General features: G+C 37.9%; 1 protein-coding gene across 1 annotated transcript in view; it reads left to right on the forward strand.

The window, feature by feature from the left end:
* Window positions 1–21,750, forward strand: part of LOC107071182 (uncharacterized) — a 33,595-nt gene that overhangs the window by 6,891 nt on the left and 4,954 nt on the right. The window contains 8 exon segments of the mRNA XM_015329948.2: window positions 13,086–13,180; window positions 16,319–16,602; window positions 16,716–17,002; window positions 17,078–17,410; window positions 17,505–17,909; window positions 17,997–18,163; window positions 18,245–19,936; window positions 20,118–20,242. Of these exon segments, the coding sequence (XP_015185434.2) occupies window positions 13,086–13,180; window positions 16,319–16,602; window positions 16,716–17,002; window positions 17,078–17,410; window positions 17,505–17,909; window positions 17,997–18,163; window positions 18,245–19,936; window positions 20,118–20,242 (3,388 nt within the window).

Consider the following 21,750-nt stretch of genomic DNA (forward strand, 5'->3'; position numbering starts at 1 on the left):
TTCTTTTAACGAAATACATAATTAAAACTATTCCGAGCCAGTGAATAAGCAGCAAGGTTTACTCATGTCTCTTGGGACAGTCCGTTTAATCACGTATGCATCGCGTTCTTCCTGCCATTTCTCGTTAAAGCCTAGTCGACCGTTCCCATATCTGGGTCAGAAAACCGTCTAAAATATCTTTTTACCTTTTCGCTAAATGTCAGAGGGTACAAGAAGATTCTTTTTCGGAAAAATTTGATACAACGAATCCCCTTTCATCCTTCAAATTGCCACCTCGAGCTAATAAATATCAATCGAGAGTTATCGCCTATCGTGTTACATCTTTTAATAGCTTCTACTACAACTAATGTAATTTAACGTTTAACTAAAATTATTAATCGATATTTCACTGATAGAGAAAATGACACGCAATTGGGTTTGTTCAACGAGTTGATGGGATTTTTTTTTTTTTTTTTTTTGTTAACGGTAAATAAACGACATGAGATGATATATATATGGGACACAACGGATAATAAGAAAAACAAATTTCGCATCTCGTAATAATATTAAGGCCATATAAATTTATGGATTGCAACATTTCTAGCAATGAAAATAAACTTCCGTGAAAGTCGGGCAAGTCTTCTTGTGTGTGTGTGTGTGTGTGTGTGTGTGTGTTGGCGGTGAGAGGCGTCGTGTTGAAATTAAAATAAAAAACTGATAAAAGAAGAAGAAGAAGAAGAAGAAGGAAAAATAAAATCTACTGAAAATCTACGCGCTTTCCCTCGTCCGTTCGCAAGAAACACGCACTCGAGAATTTATGAATACGTTATTAAAAAATTAACCAGATCCATGATCTTTGAATTTCCCGCGCTCTCGCTATCCTTTCGCGTGGAAAAACGAAAGCCCCCAACACGGTCCTTAGTGGGTTTCGCGTGAACACGAACAGTATTTTACCTGTGTGTGTGTGTGTGCATATATACGTCTCTTTTAAACGAGAGAGTACTCGAGATAAGATTAAGGGAGCAAAAAAGTGAAGTGCTAAGGGGAGAGACAAAACGACAAAATCGAAATACAGATCCGTTTCGTAGACAAAACACTCTTCAATTCTTCTTCTTTTTCTTTTTCTATTTTTACGGTTTTGTTTTATTCCATTCAGGATTTGTTCAAGGTCTTGTAATTTTTTTGTTTTTTGCTCCTACAACTAGAAACTTGTCTTCTTTGATTCATTGATATTTGAACTCTTTGAGGGATTAAAAGTGTTCCACCTTTTTTTTTTTTATACACCGTAATGGACGGTGGGATGTTTTTAGTCCCATCTCGAAATATTATTGCAATAGTTACGCATGCACATAAGTTTTATATTTCGTCTTATTTACGTAAAACAATTGGTTATTAACTCTTTTTGTTATGTTTTTACATTATTACATAATAATGTAATACCTTTATTAATAAAAAATGTAGCAATTTTAATTTAAAACGTAATCAAATTTCTCTATGCAACATGGGGTTATTTTATTATCTGAAATTCTATGGCGCAAAGAGTTAAATCAATTTGATTGGGTCGTTGGTATTTTTGTATTCTTATTATTATTAAAATTAGTAATCATCGAACTGAAAGTGGTATATCTGTCCACTTTGATTTGTGATAATCTGTCAAATGTGACAAACGTGACGAAAATTTGTTTATTATTCCAAAAAATAGAAAAGAAGAGAAATGGAGGAGCTGTTCATTAGCCATAGCGTATTAAACAAAAAAAATTCGATAATCATTATCGATGATACACAAATCGAACGTTTTCACGGTTGGTGGTCTTACGCGTAGATAATGTTCTTAATTAGTTAATTAGAGCACCGAGCACACACATCAGCGCGGTTACTCACCCGTCTCTCTCTCTCTCGTCTCTCACTCGCGAGGTGAACGACCTCTTATTAATTAATGGAACGACCGAACAGTTGTTTTTTTTCTTTCAGGTGAAGTTTCAATAACGATGCAACGTTTATTGTTTGTTCCTAGATAAAAAAAAAAAAAAAGAAAGAAAAAAACTGTCATCCGATTGGATGCATGAGTCAATGCAATATATTAGCTTCATTAATTTTTCGTTTCATTTTTATCTTTACCAAAATGATGAATGATTTTCTTCACCTTCTTCGTATTTTCATTCACTGTTAAGGAACATTGGAATGTTAACAATCCATGTGAGAAAATATTTCATCGAAATCCGGGAAGTAAGTTTTTTGAATATTTGGTGTGTGCGTGCATGAACCTAATCTTAAATCTTCCTTGGAATATAACAAAAATACATTTCATCGTTTCCGGATGCAAGGGAGTCTGTAAATAAACTCCATGCCGATGTTTCTCGCTAACATGCGTTTCAAAGGCCGATATTTTTGTATCGGTCGAGGGACCCGCTTAGCTTTCGGTTTACAGAGAGACAGAGATATATTGTGTATGTACACACGCACGTGTATATATAGGAGGAAGAAATAATCGTGAACATACGAGTGTTGTAGCTTTTTCTCTCTCTCTCTCTCTCTTTCGTTCGAGTACGTTATCTGGAGGGCAGATTCACGAATTAATCGAGGTTATCTCTTCCGTTTGCCTGTGTGCCATCTGCTTAATATCATCGTTCGTACTTTGATCGAGTTTGAAAATTGCCTTTCCGTGTTATGCAATATCCTCTCCTCTACTTCGTTTCATTTGTTCATTCCAACCAACTCACTCACACAACACTGATGCAAAACAAATTCATCAAATGATTCGATATGTAAAACACACTTTGTTTCAAGAATTGTAGGATTTATTTGTTTATAATATTATTATTATAATATTATAACATTTTCTCTTCTTATTTACTATCGTTTCCGTTTCATAGCCTTCTACCGTTCCGTTACATCGCCGCCGTCTACCGCTCCGTTACACTTTTTCAAATCCACACCCATTCTAAAGAAGTTTTCACTTCAAAATGTAACGAAGCAGTAGACGGCGATGTAACGGAACGGTAGGAGGCTATGAAACGGAAACGATAGTAAATAAGAGGAGAAAAAGAGACAAAATATATAGGATTGAGCCTACGAGAGAATGAGACAGAATATAGCTAATACAGTTTTTCCTATTGTCGGTCTTTGATTCGTGGTCCTCACTCTTGGCTACTAAGCTTTGTGCGTGTGCGTGTGTTTTTTGGAACGTTTCAAACCTGGAGAATCGATATCTCTCGTTTATCGTTTATCTCGCTCCAATAAACGAAAGAAACGACGTCGAATAAAGATAGTTTAGATAAATAGTTTTCTCGTAGGAAATCGCGTGGAACGTTTAAACGTATTTTAGTGAGACCAGATGAGAATTTGTGGTTCAGAGGGAAAGAGAGGATTATTTTCAATAGGGGAGAAGCTTAAAAGACTCAAGACTGAAATAAAGAGAGAGAGAGAGAGAGATAAGACATTGACAGAGAGAAAGCATTATGACCATAAGTGTCGATGATCTCAGTCTCGCATGTTCAACCAACAGCCTACCGAGTACTCTGACTTATTGCTCGAGCATTTAGAGGGGAAAATTAATGTTTCGAGAAAGAAAGAGAGAGAGAGAGAGAGAGAGAGAGAGACAAAAGGGGATGGTGGATGGTTAAGCTTTAATTACAGTCATCTCTCGGTTAGCGAGAAAGTTCCCTCGCTCGATTCGAAGGTAAACGAGCTCGTGGAACGGCAAAAACGAGATTAATTGCCATTATCAAGTGTAATAATGTATCCAACATGCGTACGATCTTCTCCTTGTGTAGTAGAACGTTTCATAAGTCCTCCAAAATAAGAGAGAGAGAGAGAGAGAACTTGCATTGTGTTCGTGCTCAAGGTTACTAGGTGCAATTTTATCTTTTTTTTATGGAAACATGTGCATACAGTTGCACGCAGATGTGTTTTTTTGTTTGTTAGGAATTTTCTTGATAATGTTCGGTCAATTATTTCATTCTTTCATTATAATAATGATAATAGATAATTAAAAATGATTTATATATGACAGAGAGAAAATGTTAAGCTACAAATTGAAATTAGGTGTGTTAATGTGAAATGAAATTACACGAGGGCGCGTGTAATTCGCGTCGCAAGTAAAAGCGTGTTTGGTGTCGCCTCGTTTACAAGAGAAAATATTATACTTTATAATTAGTTTTCTCGTAGCATATAAGACTGTATAAAACTGTAACTCTGACGATTAGCGGAGTGGTGGTTGGGATAACCGGTGCGTAACGCAAGTGTGGTCACGTGCTCGTGCACATGCAGCTGCATTTTAACGCGACGTCGTTATGCATGTACCACCACCTGCAAACGAATTAAACTTAACTCGACTTAACTTGTATTTAATGTACTTAAACTTTACTTTTACTCCTTTTCCGTCATCGTAGTTGTCGTCGTAGTAGTAGTAATAGCAGTAGTAGTAGTAGTAGTAGTTGTAGTATTCATAGTCGCGAATAATTTAGAAAGAAAGAAGCTCCTCCTCCTTCAGTCGGCATCTGGTGATGATCGTTTATGGTAAAGGGTCGCGTGCCCAGCGTGCACGCTCTAATTATACTTCATTAACATCACGATAATCTTCTTTATTGGAGCAGAATGTCGATGGTTAGTAAGAGATAAACGAAAATGGAGAAAAGAAATAAAGAAATAAATATATATATATATATATGGAGAGTCCAAATGGAAAGACTAATAAGAAACCCAACTCTTTTTTTTTCTTCGTGTTCTTTTTTTAATACATTTTTTCTAATCATTTCGATAAGCCATAAGAGGAATACAATTATCCTAAAATCATAGACTACAGTATACCATTTATTACTGTTTTTTTTTTGTCTTCTGAAGTACATTAAGTACTTTGGTCGTTTCGAAAGAACGTAAAAAAGAAAAAACAGATGTGTGCAGATCACATACGGTAGAAGTGAAACCTTCAAAGAAAACCAAGCTTTTGTAATACAGTGTCATCTATTGAAAGAACCTTACAGAACCTAAATAACCTCTAAATAAAAATTGTGCTATGTGCTAAGTTTGAAAAAATCACGTGTGAAATAAAATTAATTTCATTCAGATAAGTTGAGTAGTTGTTGGAATTATTAGTGAACAAACATATTGTTACAATGAATTTTTATATATTGAATTTGATTAATTAATTATTTATTTTTGTTTCATCAGTTCCACGGTTTCTTCCGTTTCACAATTTTCAAATCACCCTGATTATTCTAAAGAAGTTTTCACTTGAAAAAAAAAACCTTCTTCAGAATTCGTAAGTTCTTTGTTCGTTAGTTGAATGCTTCCTTGTAAGCAACATGCTATCTTACGTTTCGTGAGCCTTCGAAGAATTTAACTTTAATATGAACGACCAACGAACCACATAGTATATCTGTACATACTTACACATACGTTTACATACTGACCCAATTTCGAAAGATTTATATCGATGACCGAATCACTTCGTCTTGTGCGTTCCGATTATTCTTCTTATTTATTCGAACTAAGTGGATTTACACTGAAAGATTTATCTATTCTATTTCGAAATCATCTTTATTCATTCTCTATTGAAAATTCAACAATGAAAAAGATAATTAATAGAAGGAAATCGTACGCACGCACGCGCATATACTTCAGTAAGACATCTTTGCATCTTGATTAAAAAAAAAAAAAAAAAAAAAAAAAAGAAGAAGAAATTATGGATCATCTTTAAACGATAATGATTCAATTGGCAAGGCTAATTCATTCGTAATTTACGACTCGTGTTTAATGGAGCGTAGAAACGGTGGTCAGGAGAGAGAAAGCTTCAAATGCACAACACAACACACGAGTGCGTACGGTTGTCGAGAAGGACTCTCCTTTCTTTTTCTTCATTCATACAGAGAGAGGGAAAGAGAGAGAGAGAGAGAGTAATGCAGCAACCCTTGCTCTAAACGAATTCCCATTTACAAAAGAGCTTCGAGAAGCTGTGTGTTCTCCGGTGAGAGGAAGAAGGAAAGAAAGAAAGGGGACAGCAACAACGAAGCTTTTAGAGCAACCAGCACCACCACCAATCGGAAATACTTAGGACAAAGTGCCTGAACACATACCTTCGAGAACTCGAATAGCCTTAATGCCGTTTTCAAGGGAAGGTCGAACTTACCTTTCAATTTTTCTTTTCAATATTCTTCGTGTTCCTTTTTATTCGACCACAAATTGAATCTTTTTTTTATTTTTCAATGATGATCACCGCAACGTTTGCTAAATTTTTATAAACCTCTTCCACTTTATTTTATTTTATAATTAATATTATGTTCTTTTTTTTTGCAATAATAATAATAATAATAATAGTGTATTTGATGAGAGAGAAAAGGACACAAGATAATGTTGGAACCCGAGATTAAGTTGCAAATCTCTCATCCAGCTGACTTCCCTTTCTACCGCAAGAACACTCTCACCGACTACGGAGAACGAGTTTTCGCTTATCTTACGGCTAAGAACCTACCTATACATACCTTCTATATATTTTATATATATATATACGTTTGTCTACGTGTCTATACATGTTGTTCTCTGGTTCATTGCACATACACACACACACACACACACCCTTATGAATTTTTACTCCACGTGTCTTCTGCTTCTCTCTTTCTCTCTGCGATCCCACGCTCCTTGCATAACGTGTTCAACCCAACATAGCTTTTATAGTATATAAAACACACACACACACATACATGTCGTCTAATCTATTTAGTTCTATTACGGAAATGTCCAGAATTTTGTTCCATTTTCAGTAATTGTTTCTTCGGAAATTGTTCGATCTGTTTGGTCCTTTGGACCCGGGCGAGAAAAATTGTTATAAAAAATTAACTATTGCATAGATTTACTTCAACATTTTTTTTGAGACTTCTTTAATACTTACTTAAAAAGACTATTTAGGTTTTATAGCTTTAAATTAAATTGAAATATGTTTAAAAAATAAATTACCAAAAGTTGAAACAATTGAGATAAATGACACAAGTTGGAGAAAAGGTGTTTGGGTCCTTTGGACCAAGTGTGGTGTAAGCAAAGGTTAATACGTAAGTACCACATATATTTATTAATTTGTTCAAAGCTAATTAAAAATAGAATATATCAGCAGGTAATAAAAAAAAAAAAAAATCTTTCGAGTCAGAAGGTTAATAATAAAAATGAGGTATCTCAGAATGAATATGGTTTATGTTAACATAAGAGAAATGTAAATTTATCGTAAAGGAGGAGTGAAGTCCAACGTTCACGCCTACGCCCTATTGACGACCCTTCAATAATACCAGCTACGTTTGTTCTCTCTTTACAATGTAGTCTCGTCTCTTATTCATTCTTATTGCCAACATGAAAAACGATCTTTCTATAGCATACATACATACATACATGCATGCATGCATGCATGCATGCATATGTACACGTAGTATGAATACACGTCGAAAATTGAAATACGAGCACGAAAGTTCTAACCTTCCCCTTTCCATTTTCTTCTTCTTCTTCTTTTCCCTATTTACACGTGTATGTACGGTGTATCATATAGTAAAAACACATAGCAGAATGAATTGACGTTTACCATGAAATAAACGATGACAACAATGAACGAACAAAATGGTTAGATAGGGAGAGAGAAATACATTATGGTGGTGGACTTTTGACGACACCGTGTGATCTCGTGCACCACCGTGTTCCAATCTGTTTTGTCACCAACCTATAAATAATTTTATCCTGAACAATAAAAGGTTGTACGAACAGCTGAAACATCCTTAACGCGTTGACCACCACGTGGGTCATCCATGACCAATGTTACTATACGATTTTATATGTCATTTTCATTGGTGTAGTCAATGTGTTTTATCGAATTAAATTTTAGATTTATTAATCATGTTGTACGTACGTACGTACGGTTAATTAGTTTTCTTAATAAAACGTGCACAAATTTAATGAAACATCACAATTAGAAAATGAAGAATTCAATAAAAATTCGATCCTAAATTAAATGGTAATTTAATCTGGTGCATCGAATGCATTTAATGTACATGAATTTAGTCTTTAGGAATACACGAGGATTCGTTTATCTGAACGAGAGAAAAAGAGTCGAGTGAGTCTCTTCTCTTCTCTCGCTAAGCCAACGTTGGCACCCAGCCTCTACGGAGGCAGAAGAAAAATCACGAGTGGGAAGGGCCGTCAAGATACATATATATATATATATATATAGGAGCAACATATGTGTAGGTTCGAAGTCTGCTAGAGGAGAGAGGGCACAAAATGAACGCTCGATGCGCTCGACGATAATGCCGAGCTTTCACGGCTGACTTCGATAATAATATCGCTTTAATGGCGATACCTTCGTTGAGTATTCGCAACAAACTTGATCTCTGCATGACTGGTCCAACCATATATACAGGGTGTGTTCTATATCCGTATTAACATATGAACTTATTGTGTTAGTATCGATTTGTTTCACCAACCGTAATTAATTCGATCGAAGAAGAAATTATGAAAAAAAAAAATAGTTTATCAATTATTTCACATTTAACATAAGTCGGACCCAATCAACGAAAGAGAGAGAGTATTAAATTCAAAATGTTGCTCAATTATAATGTCATAAATTTAAATTCAATCCTTCCTTCCCCCTTGTTTGAAACTTTCTTCTTCATCGTCGTCGTTGTTCGTCGTAGTATTGGACAACTTTAAACGATGCTATTTTTCTTGTTTCTTTTTTTTTTTTTTTTAAATCGCATTAGAAATCATCGTCGAGTTAATGACGTGTGAATCTGATGAATTGCGACTGGTTAGCGAGTGTTTCGGCCTGGTAGAAAGCGAGTCGAGTCAATGGACGTTGATCTTTTCATTCGCTGAACTAACGCGCCGCTCTCTTCGGAATAATATCCCTGTCGTGCTACTGCAAAAAGGGGGATTGCATACAAGGGAGAGAGAGAGAGAGAGAGAGAGAACAATTGATTCCTCCAGTCAAATTTTTATTTCCAATCCCCTTTCCAGCATCCTCGTTAAACGACTTTTTAATGTGCCTGTCTGGTCGTCTCGATTATAATCGTGCATCTAATTTTCTCTCAACTGTAACAAAATGAACAACAAAATAGTACTTCATAAAATAAAAATAATAAATTGATAAATATATTTCCCACGTTACATTTGATATATTGTATGTAGTTTTATGTAATAGATCATCATCTTACAGATAATATTACGAGATATATATATAGGACACACATTGGGTTGTGATCGAGTAAAGGTACCAGTAGCATACGTCCCTGGTTTAGATGAGAGAGTAAAAGATAAGATAGAAAGAGAAAAAGACGTATGGTCATTCAGAGGCAGAGCACGCAGACTCCGCTATGCCCTGGAGGCCCTTACGCACCAGAAGATACGCACATCCTGCTACGAAGGGAAGCCACGACGACGACGACCAACCGACGACCCTCCTTTTATTCTTCTTTTCTTCTCTTTTCCTTTCCTCTTCTTCTTCTTTTTCTTTTTCTTCTTCTTACATTTCTTTTTTCATTTCTCCCACTCATTTCTCTGTCTTCTTAGTTGGTTGGTTGGTTGGTAGGTTGGTTGGTTGGTTGGTTGGTTCGTTCGTTGCCGGTTCTCTTCCACTTCCAAGTTCTCTCTGCTTGTACCACAGCTACTTCGTTCGTCTTGTTGTGTTTCTCTTGTTCTTCTTTTTCATCCCTTTCTCTCTGTAGCATGATGTCTGCTGCGCCGTTAGGTGGTGCATGCTGTCTGGTAGAGTGTGTCCCAACTCATCCCGTGTGAGAAAGTTCCGTTTCTCGTTGAGCAAGTATGGTATATAGTGCCAATGACCACGCTCAGGCACGCCTATGATAATATATATGTGTGTGTGTGTGTGTGTCTGGGTTGATTAATTTCAACCATATAAACTTTGCGTTCTACAACGAGGATTCCCATAGTAGTAGTGGTGGTGGTGTTGGTTGCGTCCCACTGATAGATTACTGTTAAATATTCAAATACGATAGGAATAGTTTATACGTTCATTAAGATCATTCGTTAGAACTTTGTCACCTCTGAGAATATTTCCAGGATATTTTCAATTTTTTTTTTTTATAAAAGTAATAATCGACAAAAAGTGTTAATTAATTGTACACCTTTTAAAATAAGAAGAAGAAGAAGAAGGGATTTCTATTAATAGAAATTCTCTCTGTGAACATCGTCATCGTCTTTCTCTTTTTAGTGCCATTGTCCTCTAAAGAACTCCCTGCTAACAATAAGTCTAATAGAAGATAGAAATTCTTGGCTTTGATCCAACTACTAAAAGAAATATAAATGGGAAAGGGTAATCATCATCTCTATTTGCTTGGGATTTTTCACATTTTCTTTTTCTGCGATATCAACTCCTTATCTTTTATCTATTCTCGTTCCATGTTCTATAAAGGAGGGGGAGAAATAAAACAAAAGAAAAAACAAATGTATTTTTTACTTGAGATTGGACAAAACGTAAGGAGAACATTTCTAAGATCTTCTCGGTTTATAACTGCGCTGACTGAGATTAGATCATGCGATGGAATGCAAGAGGTTGACCTTACAAACAGCACACACATATATATATGTATTGTACTGAATATGATACTTGCAATTCGTTTAGCTTTGAAAACGTCGTCTGTAATCTTCCAACAACGTCCTGCGTTGGTTAAATGATTATTTCTTTTTCACCATTGTCCGAACAAACATAATAAATGAAAGATATTTCAGATATCAATCGCAAAACTGGGTCCCCTTTTTAAATGTATCAATTTGCGAAGACTATCATGAAGTTGTTGTCAGATATGTAACTATTTGTTGTAAAGGGTTCCAACGAACGATGAAAAATGATTGTCGGTTCCACGCCCTTCTAAACATCGTTTTACTACTACTACTACTACTAGGAACGGATTTGATATCATACCCGGTAGTAGGTAGAAGTAGGCACGTGCACGCCTTTGAAGTGTACGATATATCAATAATAGTAAAACGGAAACGCGCAGTCGGAATGATGGAGGAAGAGGAAGAGGAAGAGGAAGAGAAAGATCAATTATTATTACTACCGTCGTGTATTATTGTAGTTGTAGTAGAAATATTGCCAACTGTTTGTTACTAATACGTCTTTATCGTGTGGCTCTTCGTTTCGACAGAAAGAGAATAAAAGGGTTTAGCAAATGTAGAGAGAGAGAGAGAGAGAGAGAGAGGACCCCGACCGTGTACCGATCATTAATATATAACCGTCGTGTTACGTATATTGGGATCGTTAAGAGAACAAACGTCATCGAGACATTTGTTTGTTGTAGCAGTGTAAGGGTAACTTAGAGGCGTGGAGGAGTAGTGTGTCGTTGAATAAAGAAAGAAAGAAAGGGTAAACTGAAAAAAAAAAGTTAAAAATAAAAAAAAAAACACTGAAAGTAGTAGTCCTTCGTCTCATTTCGTTTCAATTTCAATTGATTTCTATTCCAACCGAGAACGAAACTCTCTCATTATTGTATATGTATGAGCCTCCCTCTTCTCTCTTCCTCTCTTTCCTTCTCTCTGTTTCTCTTTCTCCGGTTTGAAACGCCACAAAGGATCGTGTTTTTCTCGCTGCAGGACTCCGAGACGAGTCTTCGAAGTAGCAGCTGCGGCCCCCGCGACGGTATAGGAGACCGATCCCGAGTTTCGACTAGTGAGGGAGGGAGGGAAGAAGGATGGGAGGGAGGGGGGGGCAGGGGAACAACCTATGCTGCTCCTGATATCCTTTTCTTTGCCTTTCCAATTAAAGATGCAAGAATGAAGTTGTACTTCGAATGATTTCTACGAATAACAAGGCTCTTCTTGACAAAAGCTTTTCTTTCTCTTTCTACCGGTTTCATCCCCCTCCCCTCCCCTCCCCCATAAACTATCGTATTTCTTTAGGCTTATCATCTCGCCTTATTTTATCGTGCTTAATCATATTTCTAATCAATTTGTATAAATATTTGATTATCGCGATACATCGATAGCACAAACCGGATTTTAGAAGAATTTCTTCGTCTCTCTGTTCTGTGAAGGCTTACTACATCGAATATATGTTTGCTGCTGCTGTTGCTGCCTCGTAACGGGTGTTGTAATCCATTACCGATCGTTGAATTCAACTGACCGGTGATCGTTTGGATTCTTGGAAACTCGATTCCATCGAGAGAGAGAGAGAGAAAAAAAAAATAGAAAAAAAATGTGGGAAAGCACGAGGAGAGAGAGAGAGAGAGAGAGAGAGAGAGAGAGAGAGAGAGAGAGAGAGGGAGTCTCCGTCTTTATCCTTTCGTCGTATCGGTAGGATTCCAGGAGTCATCAGTTGTGGATTAACGTCTCAATAAAAGATAGATAGATAGAGAGAGAGAGAGAGAGAGAGAGAGAGAGAGAGAGAGAAGGTCTAGTCACGAGTGATTTAATCCGGCATGCAAGCAAACGGATATACCAACTACGTCGTCTCGATGTTTTTCCTGGTATTTGAAAAATTTTCAATGCGCCATGTTACAACGCAATGGTGGGTCAAATGTATTTCAATTTCGATCCGTCGATCATTTCCAGTTTATTGATGCATTTTATGATTGAACTAATTCGTATGTTCTAATTTCTAAAACGTTAATAACATTTCTTACTTGAATCTGTAATAATGTATACTACACGTATTACATGTTCGAATGAAAATATGATTTGTAAAACTCGTTGAAAAAATTACTCCACATACACATGGGATGTAAAATAGAGTACATGTAAAGAAAGAGAATCGCGTGGTAAATGAGGAAGGTGGGGAGGAACTTTAAAGACTAGTAACTCGAGACTCTTGTACGAACGAAGCATTTAACCGCTGACCGTAAACAGAAAATGAGAGAAAGGAGGGTGTGTACCAAGTCGACGAAGAAAAAAGAGGGAGGAGTTCCCCCCCCCTGGGTTCCTTCTTTTCTTCTAAGGGCGTTAATTACGCCCTTCATACTTTTACATTTATCCTTTATACCATGTTCTTTAACGATATATGCATTGTAAGAAATTGGAATCGTTTGTAGTTTTGTTAAAAGGAATAACGTATTGCACGAACGGTCGTACGTTGGATTAATTTATTGATTTTATTTTTTTTTATTTTTTTTTGTTTTCAGATACGTCGTATGAGAAAGCTTGCCGAAGAGGAAGTGCACCGGCAACACCGGTACTCGGAGGACGGCTCTTGGATGTTACGCCAAATAGAATCGTCGTAAGTGTTTCGTATATTATTAAGTTTCATTTTTACAAACCTAATACGAATTAGTATTGAATATTAAAAATCAAGTTCGTAACGAGAAGTAAGATTTCCCGCGTTAAGGTTCGGTCGGCAAGGTAGGCATCTATTACTCTACGGCAAAATACGCGGCAAACTTGAATTTCATTGAAGTTAACTCTAACAAGAAGGATCATGAACGATAAATTGAATTGAAAATTCGTAGGATTCGAATCGAATTATCGTAAATCGTCGAAAGTTAGAGAGTTAGAAAGTGGATACACGTGACGATAAGTACTACGTGATAAATATATAAAAGCAGTAGTAGTAGTAGTAGTAGTAGTACTAGTAGTAGTAGTAATAGTAGGCGCGTTCGAAAAGGGTCTCCCTTCGACTTTATCTACCTGCTGCGATTTTATCGCGTACTCGCACGTATACTCGGCTTGAATGCAAAAGCAGACGACGCAATACGGAAAATATCGATCCGGTCTCTTCGTTTAACCGGCAGGTGTTCTCAAATCCCACGTGATAGTTTTCTTTTGTAAACTTCGTATGTTAAACACTAATGCGCGAGCGTGTACACATACGAAAACACGTATACGCGTATCGCGAGTTAGATAATCGAATCAGGCGCAATCCCAATACGTTCAAATTGATTTTCCAAAGAGACACGATGCAATGATAAATGAAATCAAAGAAAAACAAAAAGACAAAATGTATTGAAACACAAAAGAATATGAGAAACGTTGGAGAGTATTTTGATTCGGGGAAGGTAAAATTTGATGGGACGGTCGCTTGTGAGAACCCCTCGAAGACGTTTTTGTCCTTCTTACCTACCCGGTGTTGCTGCTGCTGCTGCTGCTGCTGTTGCTGATGGTGATGGTGCGAACGTGAACAACACGCTTTGGTGGTGGTAAAAAGAGACCTAAAAGAAGAAGAAGAGGAAGAAGAAGAAAAAGAGAAGAAACAGAAGAAGGAGACGTAGACGAAGGGCTCTGAGACGAGAAGAGGGACCAAGGGGTAAGCCGCCGTTCTGCTTCACCTGAATACAGGGGCAGGCTTTTCGGTCGGAGTCCGATACAAAGGTGCGCCCCAAGGATCCCTTGACTTCAAACTACCCGGATGAGCAACATCTGCGCCAGTCGACGATCAGATTTTGCCGCGAAATCATCTGCTCTGTCGAGATTTTACTTTCTTCTCCTATTTCAAATAATCAAAAGTTTATTCGTGGATCCAAGATTGAATTTTTAAATTGCATTAGCGTTAACGCAAACTTATCGAATCTTCTAAACGGTGATGGTAATAGTGCTGGTAGTGGTTGTGCTTGTGCTTGTGGTAATGCACTTTTGAATCGAACGTAATTGATTAGACCCGTCAGAAGTTTACTTTAATTGAGTGTAATTGATTACACGAGGAAGTTGTTACATCTGACTTGGTAGAAAGCTATATGCAAGTTTCCTTTCTATCGCAGTCGACTACTGACTCCGTTGATAGAAGATCGAGGAAAACCGGTATAGACGTTTCTAGGATGATCGTTATCCAGTGAACAAAAAATACCAACCATAACGCCATCGAGATTTAAAGGGCCTACCAGTTTAAATCATCAACGTTTGGGTCCCTCCATGTCCCCCTTTTTTTCTACCAACTTCCAACAGGGGAGACCGTACTCGAAGAAAAGTGGATTCCTCGAGAAACGTTGTTGATCGATTTTATTTCAAACGTCTTTTCTTCTTCTTCTTCTTCATCGTCACAGTTTTGATTTTTTTCTAACAGTTTACACTATTGCAACCAAATTTATATTGAATTTTTTTTCCGAATAATCGTTAAATTATTTGCGTTTAACGACGTAAGACGAATTTCCATGACGTGTTTCTTGCGATTAAAGTTCTGGTGGCATTGAAAGAAAGAGAAGGGATTTATCGTTTAAATGCGTACACATGTGTACGATAAGGCGGGAGATTTGACTGCTTTGAGAAAGACAGAGACGGAAAGAACGAGCTTCACGAACTCACTTGACACTCGACCGATATTTTCTCTTAGGATATAGATAATTGGTTCGTTCGTTCGTTCGTTCGTTCATTCGTTCGAATCTTTTCAAACGAAGTTTTAAATCGAACAAAAATATTTCTTTCGAAGAAGAGGTATATATTTGCGTGCGTGGTAATGTCGTAATATTACAAAAAGTGAAAGAAGTTCTTCTCTTATCGATGAATCAGTCGATGCGATTGCAACGATAACTCGTGTTTTTCTTGCAACGAACGGTTATGGTTACCTCAAGTGGAACGTGTTTGACGTGTAAATAAAATTTGCGCGAAAAAGTTAAGCAAAGCAAAGGAAAAAAAAAAAACAATATTACATATTACAAAGAAAAAGAAGTGCGATGGATCAAAGTGGAGGATAAGATTCGTACTCGTATGTGTTATATCGTCGAGCTTTTGCGCAAAATACGATGAAAAATATTCCTTGGTTCGAAAAATCAACTATTGTATTCGTGGAAGATATATACGGGTGCGGGTTATATTTAACAATTTGGGAATCTTCAACATCTACAACAAGAGAACATCTGCCGAACTTTGTTTTCTCCACCTATCCCCGTCGTTCTAGTCTCAATTGAAAAGGAAATCTGATTTCGCGATTCATGACGAAAATAAAAATGTGCGTGAAAGCTGTTGAGGAGAACGAGGACGACAAGGTCGTCAACACGATCATCAATTATTTCTCTGGAAGGGTAAAGCAAATTCATTTCCTTGAAACAAAGAAGAACGATTCGTATATAATACTTACTTAAATAAAAACTGAAATGTTATAAAAAAAAAAAAAAAACAAATAGGAAATGCGAGATTCATTTGGTATGTACGTAACTGGTCTTTTGTGCACGTGCAGAAGCCTTCGAATATCAAGCACTGCAAATACCTTTCACCCGAGCAATGTCACTAAAGATTCTCGATATCTCTTGGTGCGACGACATTCAGTCGAGGATTTTCGTTTGCCGAACGAATACGTTTCCGATGAAAATTGCTCTTTTTTTCCTGTAGCCTTTCGAAATCTTTTCACTAGTGTGTTTTTTCGTGCATAGAACGCGAGCACAACGCTGGTTTTTACTCGATAATTAACGACTATAATTTGTGTTTGCAGAATTTCTTCTCAAAGAGATCGTTCCGATCGAATCCCTTAAAAAGGACGAAGAGCGTGACGAAATTGGAAAGACAGAAACAACGGGGCGCCGGTCTACGGGGTTGTCGTTCGCACGAATCCCTCCTCTGCGGACAGGCTGTGACCTCGATGGACCTGGCTGCTGTAACGCCGCTTCATCCAAGCCTCCTTGGTAGACCTCATTGCTTCCAGGTCACACCCAGTACCGGTGCACCAAAGTATTTCAGTTGTAGAACGGCTCACGAACGGGACCAGTGGTTACACAGGTTTGTCTTTTATTTTTTTTATTTTACTTCCTTTACTTATCTCTTATCATAATCCACAAACATAAGTAGGTGTTGTTTTTCTATTAGCAATTTTTTCATTTAAATAACAATAGCTTGAGGAAGTCCGTGCAACCGGATGCTGAACAAACGAGAAGGACGGATAATTCTCTACAGATTTGGTTACTCGAGGCCAAAGGTGTGCCAGCTAAGAAACGTTACTTTTGCGAGGTCTGCCTCGATAGCACGCTTTATGCAAGAACCACGGCTAAACTGAAAGCCGACTTATGCTTCTGGGGCGAACACTTCGACTTTCATCATCTTCCATCTGTCAATACAATTCAGGTGAACCTTTACAGGGAAGCCGATAGGAAGAAGAAGAGAGATAAAAATGTTCTAATCGGTAAGCCCAATCCTTTTCTTTTCAAATAACATTGAAAAAACTTGTAGTTAAATTGTTTTTATTTGATTATTACAGGTTCGGTCAGCATACCAGTTCACAACGTAACGTCTCGTTATCTAACAGAAAAATGGTACGCGGTGGTAGGCGACAAGGGTCCTTTAAAGGAACCACCAACGCTCAGGGTAAAATGTCGTTTCCAGTCGGTCGACATACTGCCGGTTCAGGTTTACCAGGAGTTCCTGGAATACTTGAAGACCGATTATGCGTCTCTCTGCGAGAAACTCGAACCGGTAATCGCCGTCAAGGCGAAGGAAGATATCGCGACTGCTTTGGTAGCCGTTATGCAACGCGAGAAAAAAGCACCGCAATTCTTAGCGGATCTGGTTATGATGGACATTCATAGAATAGGTTCGTTTTTATTTCATTTTCACGATGTATATATATGCATATCTTATCATATAGGACATATTTTTATTTATTATTTTGGAATGAACATTTTCAGACGACGAGAGACTCACATTCCGGGGAAATTCTTTAGCCACAAAGGCAATGGAAGCATATTTGAAATTAACAGGCGACAGGTATTTGCAAGAGACCCTTGGAGCCGTTGTAAGAGGTGCCGTAGAAGGTGGAGACTGCGAGGTGGATCCTCTCAAGGTTGCCTCCGTGGCCGCCCTCCACAAGCAACAACAAAATCTTCGTAACGCGGTAGAACTCGCCTGGAGCAAGATTCTGTCAAGTCACGCACATTTTCCACTAGAATTGCGCGAATGCTTTCGAATTTTCCGAGAACGTTTAGCCGATATGTGTCGAGAAGATATAGCGGATAATTTGATATCCGCGTCTATCTTTCTGAGATTTCTTTGTCCTGCCATTCTCAGTCCGTCTCTTTTCAACATCACTCACGGTGAGTTTTTGACTTTGTTAGTTGCGTTCGTATTTATTAACGTGATCGAAATTAATCCTTTATTTTCATTTTATTTTTTCTTTATAGAATATCCGAACGAGAAAGCAGCGAGGAATCTGACTCTCGTCGCGAAGACCTTGCAGACGTTGGCGAACTTCACGAGATTTCAGGGGAAGGAAAATTTCATGGAGTTCATGAACGATCTATTGGAACGAGAAGCACCGTCCATGAAGAATTTTCTGCAACTTATCAGCGTTAGTAGTGTTTTATCGATATCCGAATACGTTATTTCAATGTTTACAAAATTATATATTCTCTTTTTGTTTCTTTTACAGAGTTCATTACCAAAAGACGCACCAGCGAACAACTCGTTGGAGTTCGACGGTTACATAGACCTAGGAAAACAATTGTCTCTCCTACATGCGTTGTTGCGAGAAAGCGTTGCAGCGATGGCATCGTCCTCGCAATCGTCGCCGCCACCAAAGTTGCTAGAAATTCTCGATAGGATTTCCTTGGCATTGGATCAACCAGGACCAAGTCCTGTGCCAACTTCTCATCGTTATCAAAATTTACAAAACAATATATTCCGTTACAACGATCCGACGATCGCCAACAGCAACACGAATCTCTCCGTATCGGCAACATCTACTCTGAGCAATCATAGTACTCTGAACGGTACCATCAGAGATAGCAATGAGTTGCTGCAATCCAATACGTTGGGTCATAACAGTTCGCGTAGTCCAAACGTCGTCAGGGCGGCCACTCTTCCTCGGAACGCTTATATGGCGAATAACGGGAAATTGCAATTACAAATCAATACGGACGATTATACTTTAGAACCAGCGGCCTTCGTATCTCGATCTCCAACTCCTATAATACGTCAGCACAGGCCGATCATCCAAACTCGTGCCGGTGCTGGCTACAGATTAACAGCCAGTGCCAGTTTGGCGAACGTTAATCACTGCCAGACGCATCCATCCAGTCCGACTCGTTCCGAAAGTCACAGCAATCTCAAAGATTCTAATTACAATATAACTCTAACGGCAAACAATCAACCAAGTAACTTGAACAGCGTCGCTCATCATCATCATCATCATCATCAACAGCAGCAGCAGCAGCAACAGCAGCAGCAACAACAACAGCAACAACAGCAGCATTACAGACACAATATAGCGAGATTGCAAAATCTCGAAATTCACGATAGGGAGGACAATTATAATCACAATAATTATAATGTATCGAGGTCGGCAAGTAGGAATCATTGTCGGAAGGAAGAAAATGTGAATCAGACTCAACAACAGAATTACAACAACGTCTCAAAGACTACGGTGAACGCGAACGTAGTGGTTAATCCCTCGACGAATTTAACTCTGTCGATAAATCATCATCAGCCGAACAACAATTACAACAACGCTAAGGGGAACAACGGTAGCACTACCACTGCCAACGGTAATCTCGACGAACTTTCGGATCTCCTCAGGTACGCCGACGACGAGGTTTCCGAATCGAAATCTCAAAAGGGATCGCAAATTTCGATCTCTCAGCTGAGCAACGTCGCATCTTCGGGTTACCAGAGCTTCGCTGCTTACAGCCAAAGCTCGAGTCCGGTCGATCTCAGCAGCAACAACGCGAACGCGCATATTCTCACTGCCGCGCCATTGGCCTTCGCCAATCCTGTTTATCACATGGACTCGAATCACGGTAGATCGGGTAGAAGAGGTAGCACCAGCTCCGAAGAGAGGGACGGCAGCGGCGGTGGTGGAGTCGAAGGGGTCAGAGGAGTCGATCTCAGTCCGTCGCCACCTCCTCAAAACAACGTGAGAAATCTTCAAAGGAATGGACAAAATCAGTGGCGACAAATTAACCAAACTCACAGGAATAACTCTGAGCAACAACAAAATGTTTGTTGCAACAAATTGAGAAGAAGGTTGTCTCTTGACTCGACGAGGGATCTTTCCGACACCAGTGAAGAGGAAAATTGCACCACTAGAAGAAGCAAATCTCGAAGTCATCGCAGCATCGATCAGGTAGGATAGTTAGGACTAATTAAACTATCGAATTATTTCGTGTTGAACACTCTCTTCTTCGTGAATTATCTTTTACTCTCTATCTTTTTTCTGTTAACACGTAAATAACCAAAAGTTACGAGAATAGGAAACTTTGTGTTTGCTCGCATTGTAACTAACACGGTCTCCTCTTCGGTTCTAGTATCAGGTGGAAATCGAGAGGCTGCAGAATAGCGTTGATCGAGTAAGAGCTAGATTTGGCGGGAACGAAGATACAGATATAAATGGCATCGCACCAGACACCGAGATGAAGACCATCATCTCCAGGTACTTCACTTTCATCCCCACGAGTACTAATCCACCGAATCTATATGCCTGAGTGTGACCCTATCTCATTGCCACTTTCTCTCTCTCTCTCTCTCTCTCTCTTTCTCTCTCTTTTTTCTCTTTTCCATATCGATATCGATCGACTACTACCATTCCTGTTCTTATTTCCGATCTTCCATGTCCACGCATCTTTACCTTTCTCTTTTCATGGCTCACGGAAGAACGGAGGATCCATTCACAAATCTAACTGTCGATCATTCTGTTCGATCAACGAAATCACATTCAACAACGGCTTTAGCAGACTCGCGATTATTTTGTAAAGATTTCTAAAAGTGGTGTCTGACGCTGATAAACAGATACTCTTTAGCTTCATTCGCCACCTTTGGAAATAGAGAAAGAAAGAAAGAAAGAAAAGAAAAGAAAAGAAAAGAAAAGAAAAGAAAAGAAAGAAAAATGAAATAAAGTAAAAGGTGATAAAGTTCATCTTGTTGAAGCTTAGCCGGGATATATACGTAAAGGTACGGTTACGGAATTTTTCAACATTTTTATCTATTTATTTATCTATCTATCTATTTCTATCTCTATCAATTTATCTATCTATCTATCTATCTATTTATTTTGCACTCACTCACTCTCTCTGTGTGTATCTTTCTTGTGACAAACCGATATCGTCGAGAAAGAAGGATACTTTAGCGAGCGTGGTGTGGCCAACGGGGAAAATAAAAATAACATATAAACAAATAAATGTCAAATTAATTAATAAGGAATAATTATGAAATGAAAGAGAAACAAAAACACTGACTGTAATCGATCCGGCTAATTTATCGATATAATGTATGTTTAATTGATTGTGTGTTCCTGTGCATTCTATCCGCTGCATTTGGTATACTCTGGCTTGATCTGGATCTTGGTGTAAGAGTCAATTATATTTCTAAGCTTCTTACAATTTTCTCACGTACACACAACATATATATACATATGTATGCATAAATGATACCAAAAAAAAAAAAAAAAAATATATATATATATATATGCATATATATTTTGTATACTACTCTGTTAGCATTTCTGTCTTATATCTCTTTTCTCTGTTGTGTCGTTGTACTTTATAATTTGTACAAATTTCTAACACGCGAGCAAGTAATTTTGCTTAAAGATCTTTCGAGTATATCGCCGCTGGTATAGAACAAAGTCAGTTTTTATTATGAGGTCTTCGTTCGTTTTGCTTTAATCATCAAAATTATCAATGAAGAAATATCATGACATACACGAAATACTTTTCAATACCGATCAACAACAACCAACACTCATCAATTATAAACCCACATAAACTTTATTATAATACCATCATTTTTTTTTTTTGTTCAAACATAACTGCATCGTACTATTTACACGTTGCGTGTATGTGTATGTATGTACGTATGTCTGCTACTGTTACCACCACCGATACGAGAAAGAACCGTCCATTATATGCAATTTTAATTAAATTCGAAATTTGTAATTGTCAC

This window comes from Polistes dominula, unplaced genomic scaffold (assembly GCF_049000335.1).
Source record: "Polistes dominula isolate Pdom_NZ unplaced genomic scaffold, Pdom_raw_medaka contig_73, whole genome shotgun sequence".
Taxonomy (NCBI): domain Eukaryota; kingdom Metazoa; phylum Arthropoda; class Insecta; order Hymenoptera; family Vespidae; genus Polistes; species Polistes dominula.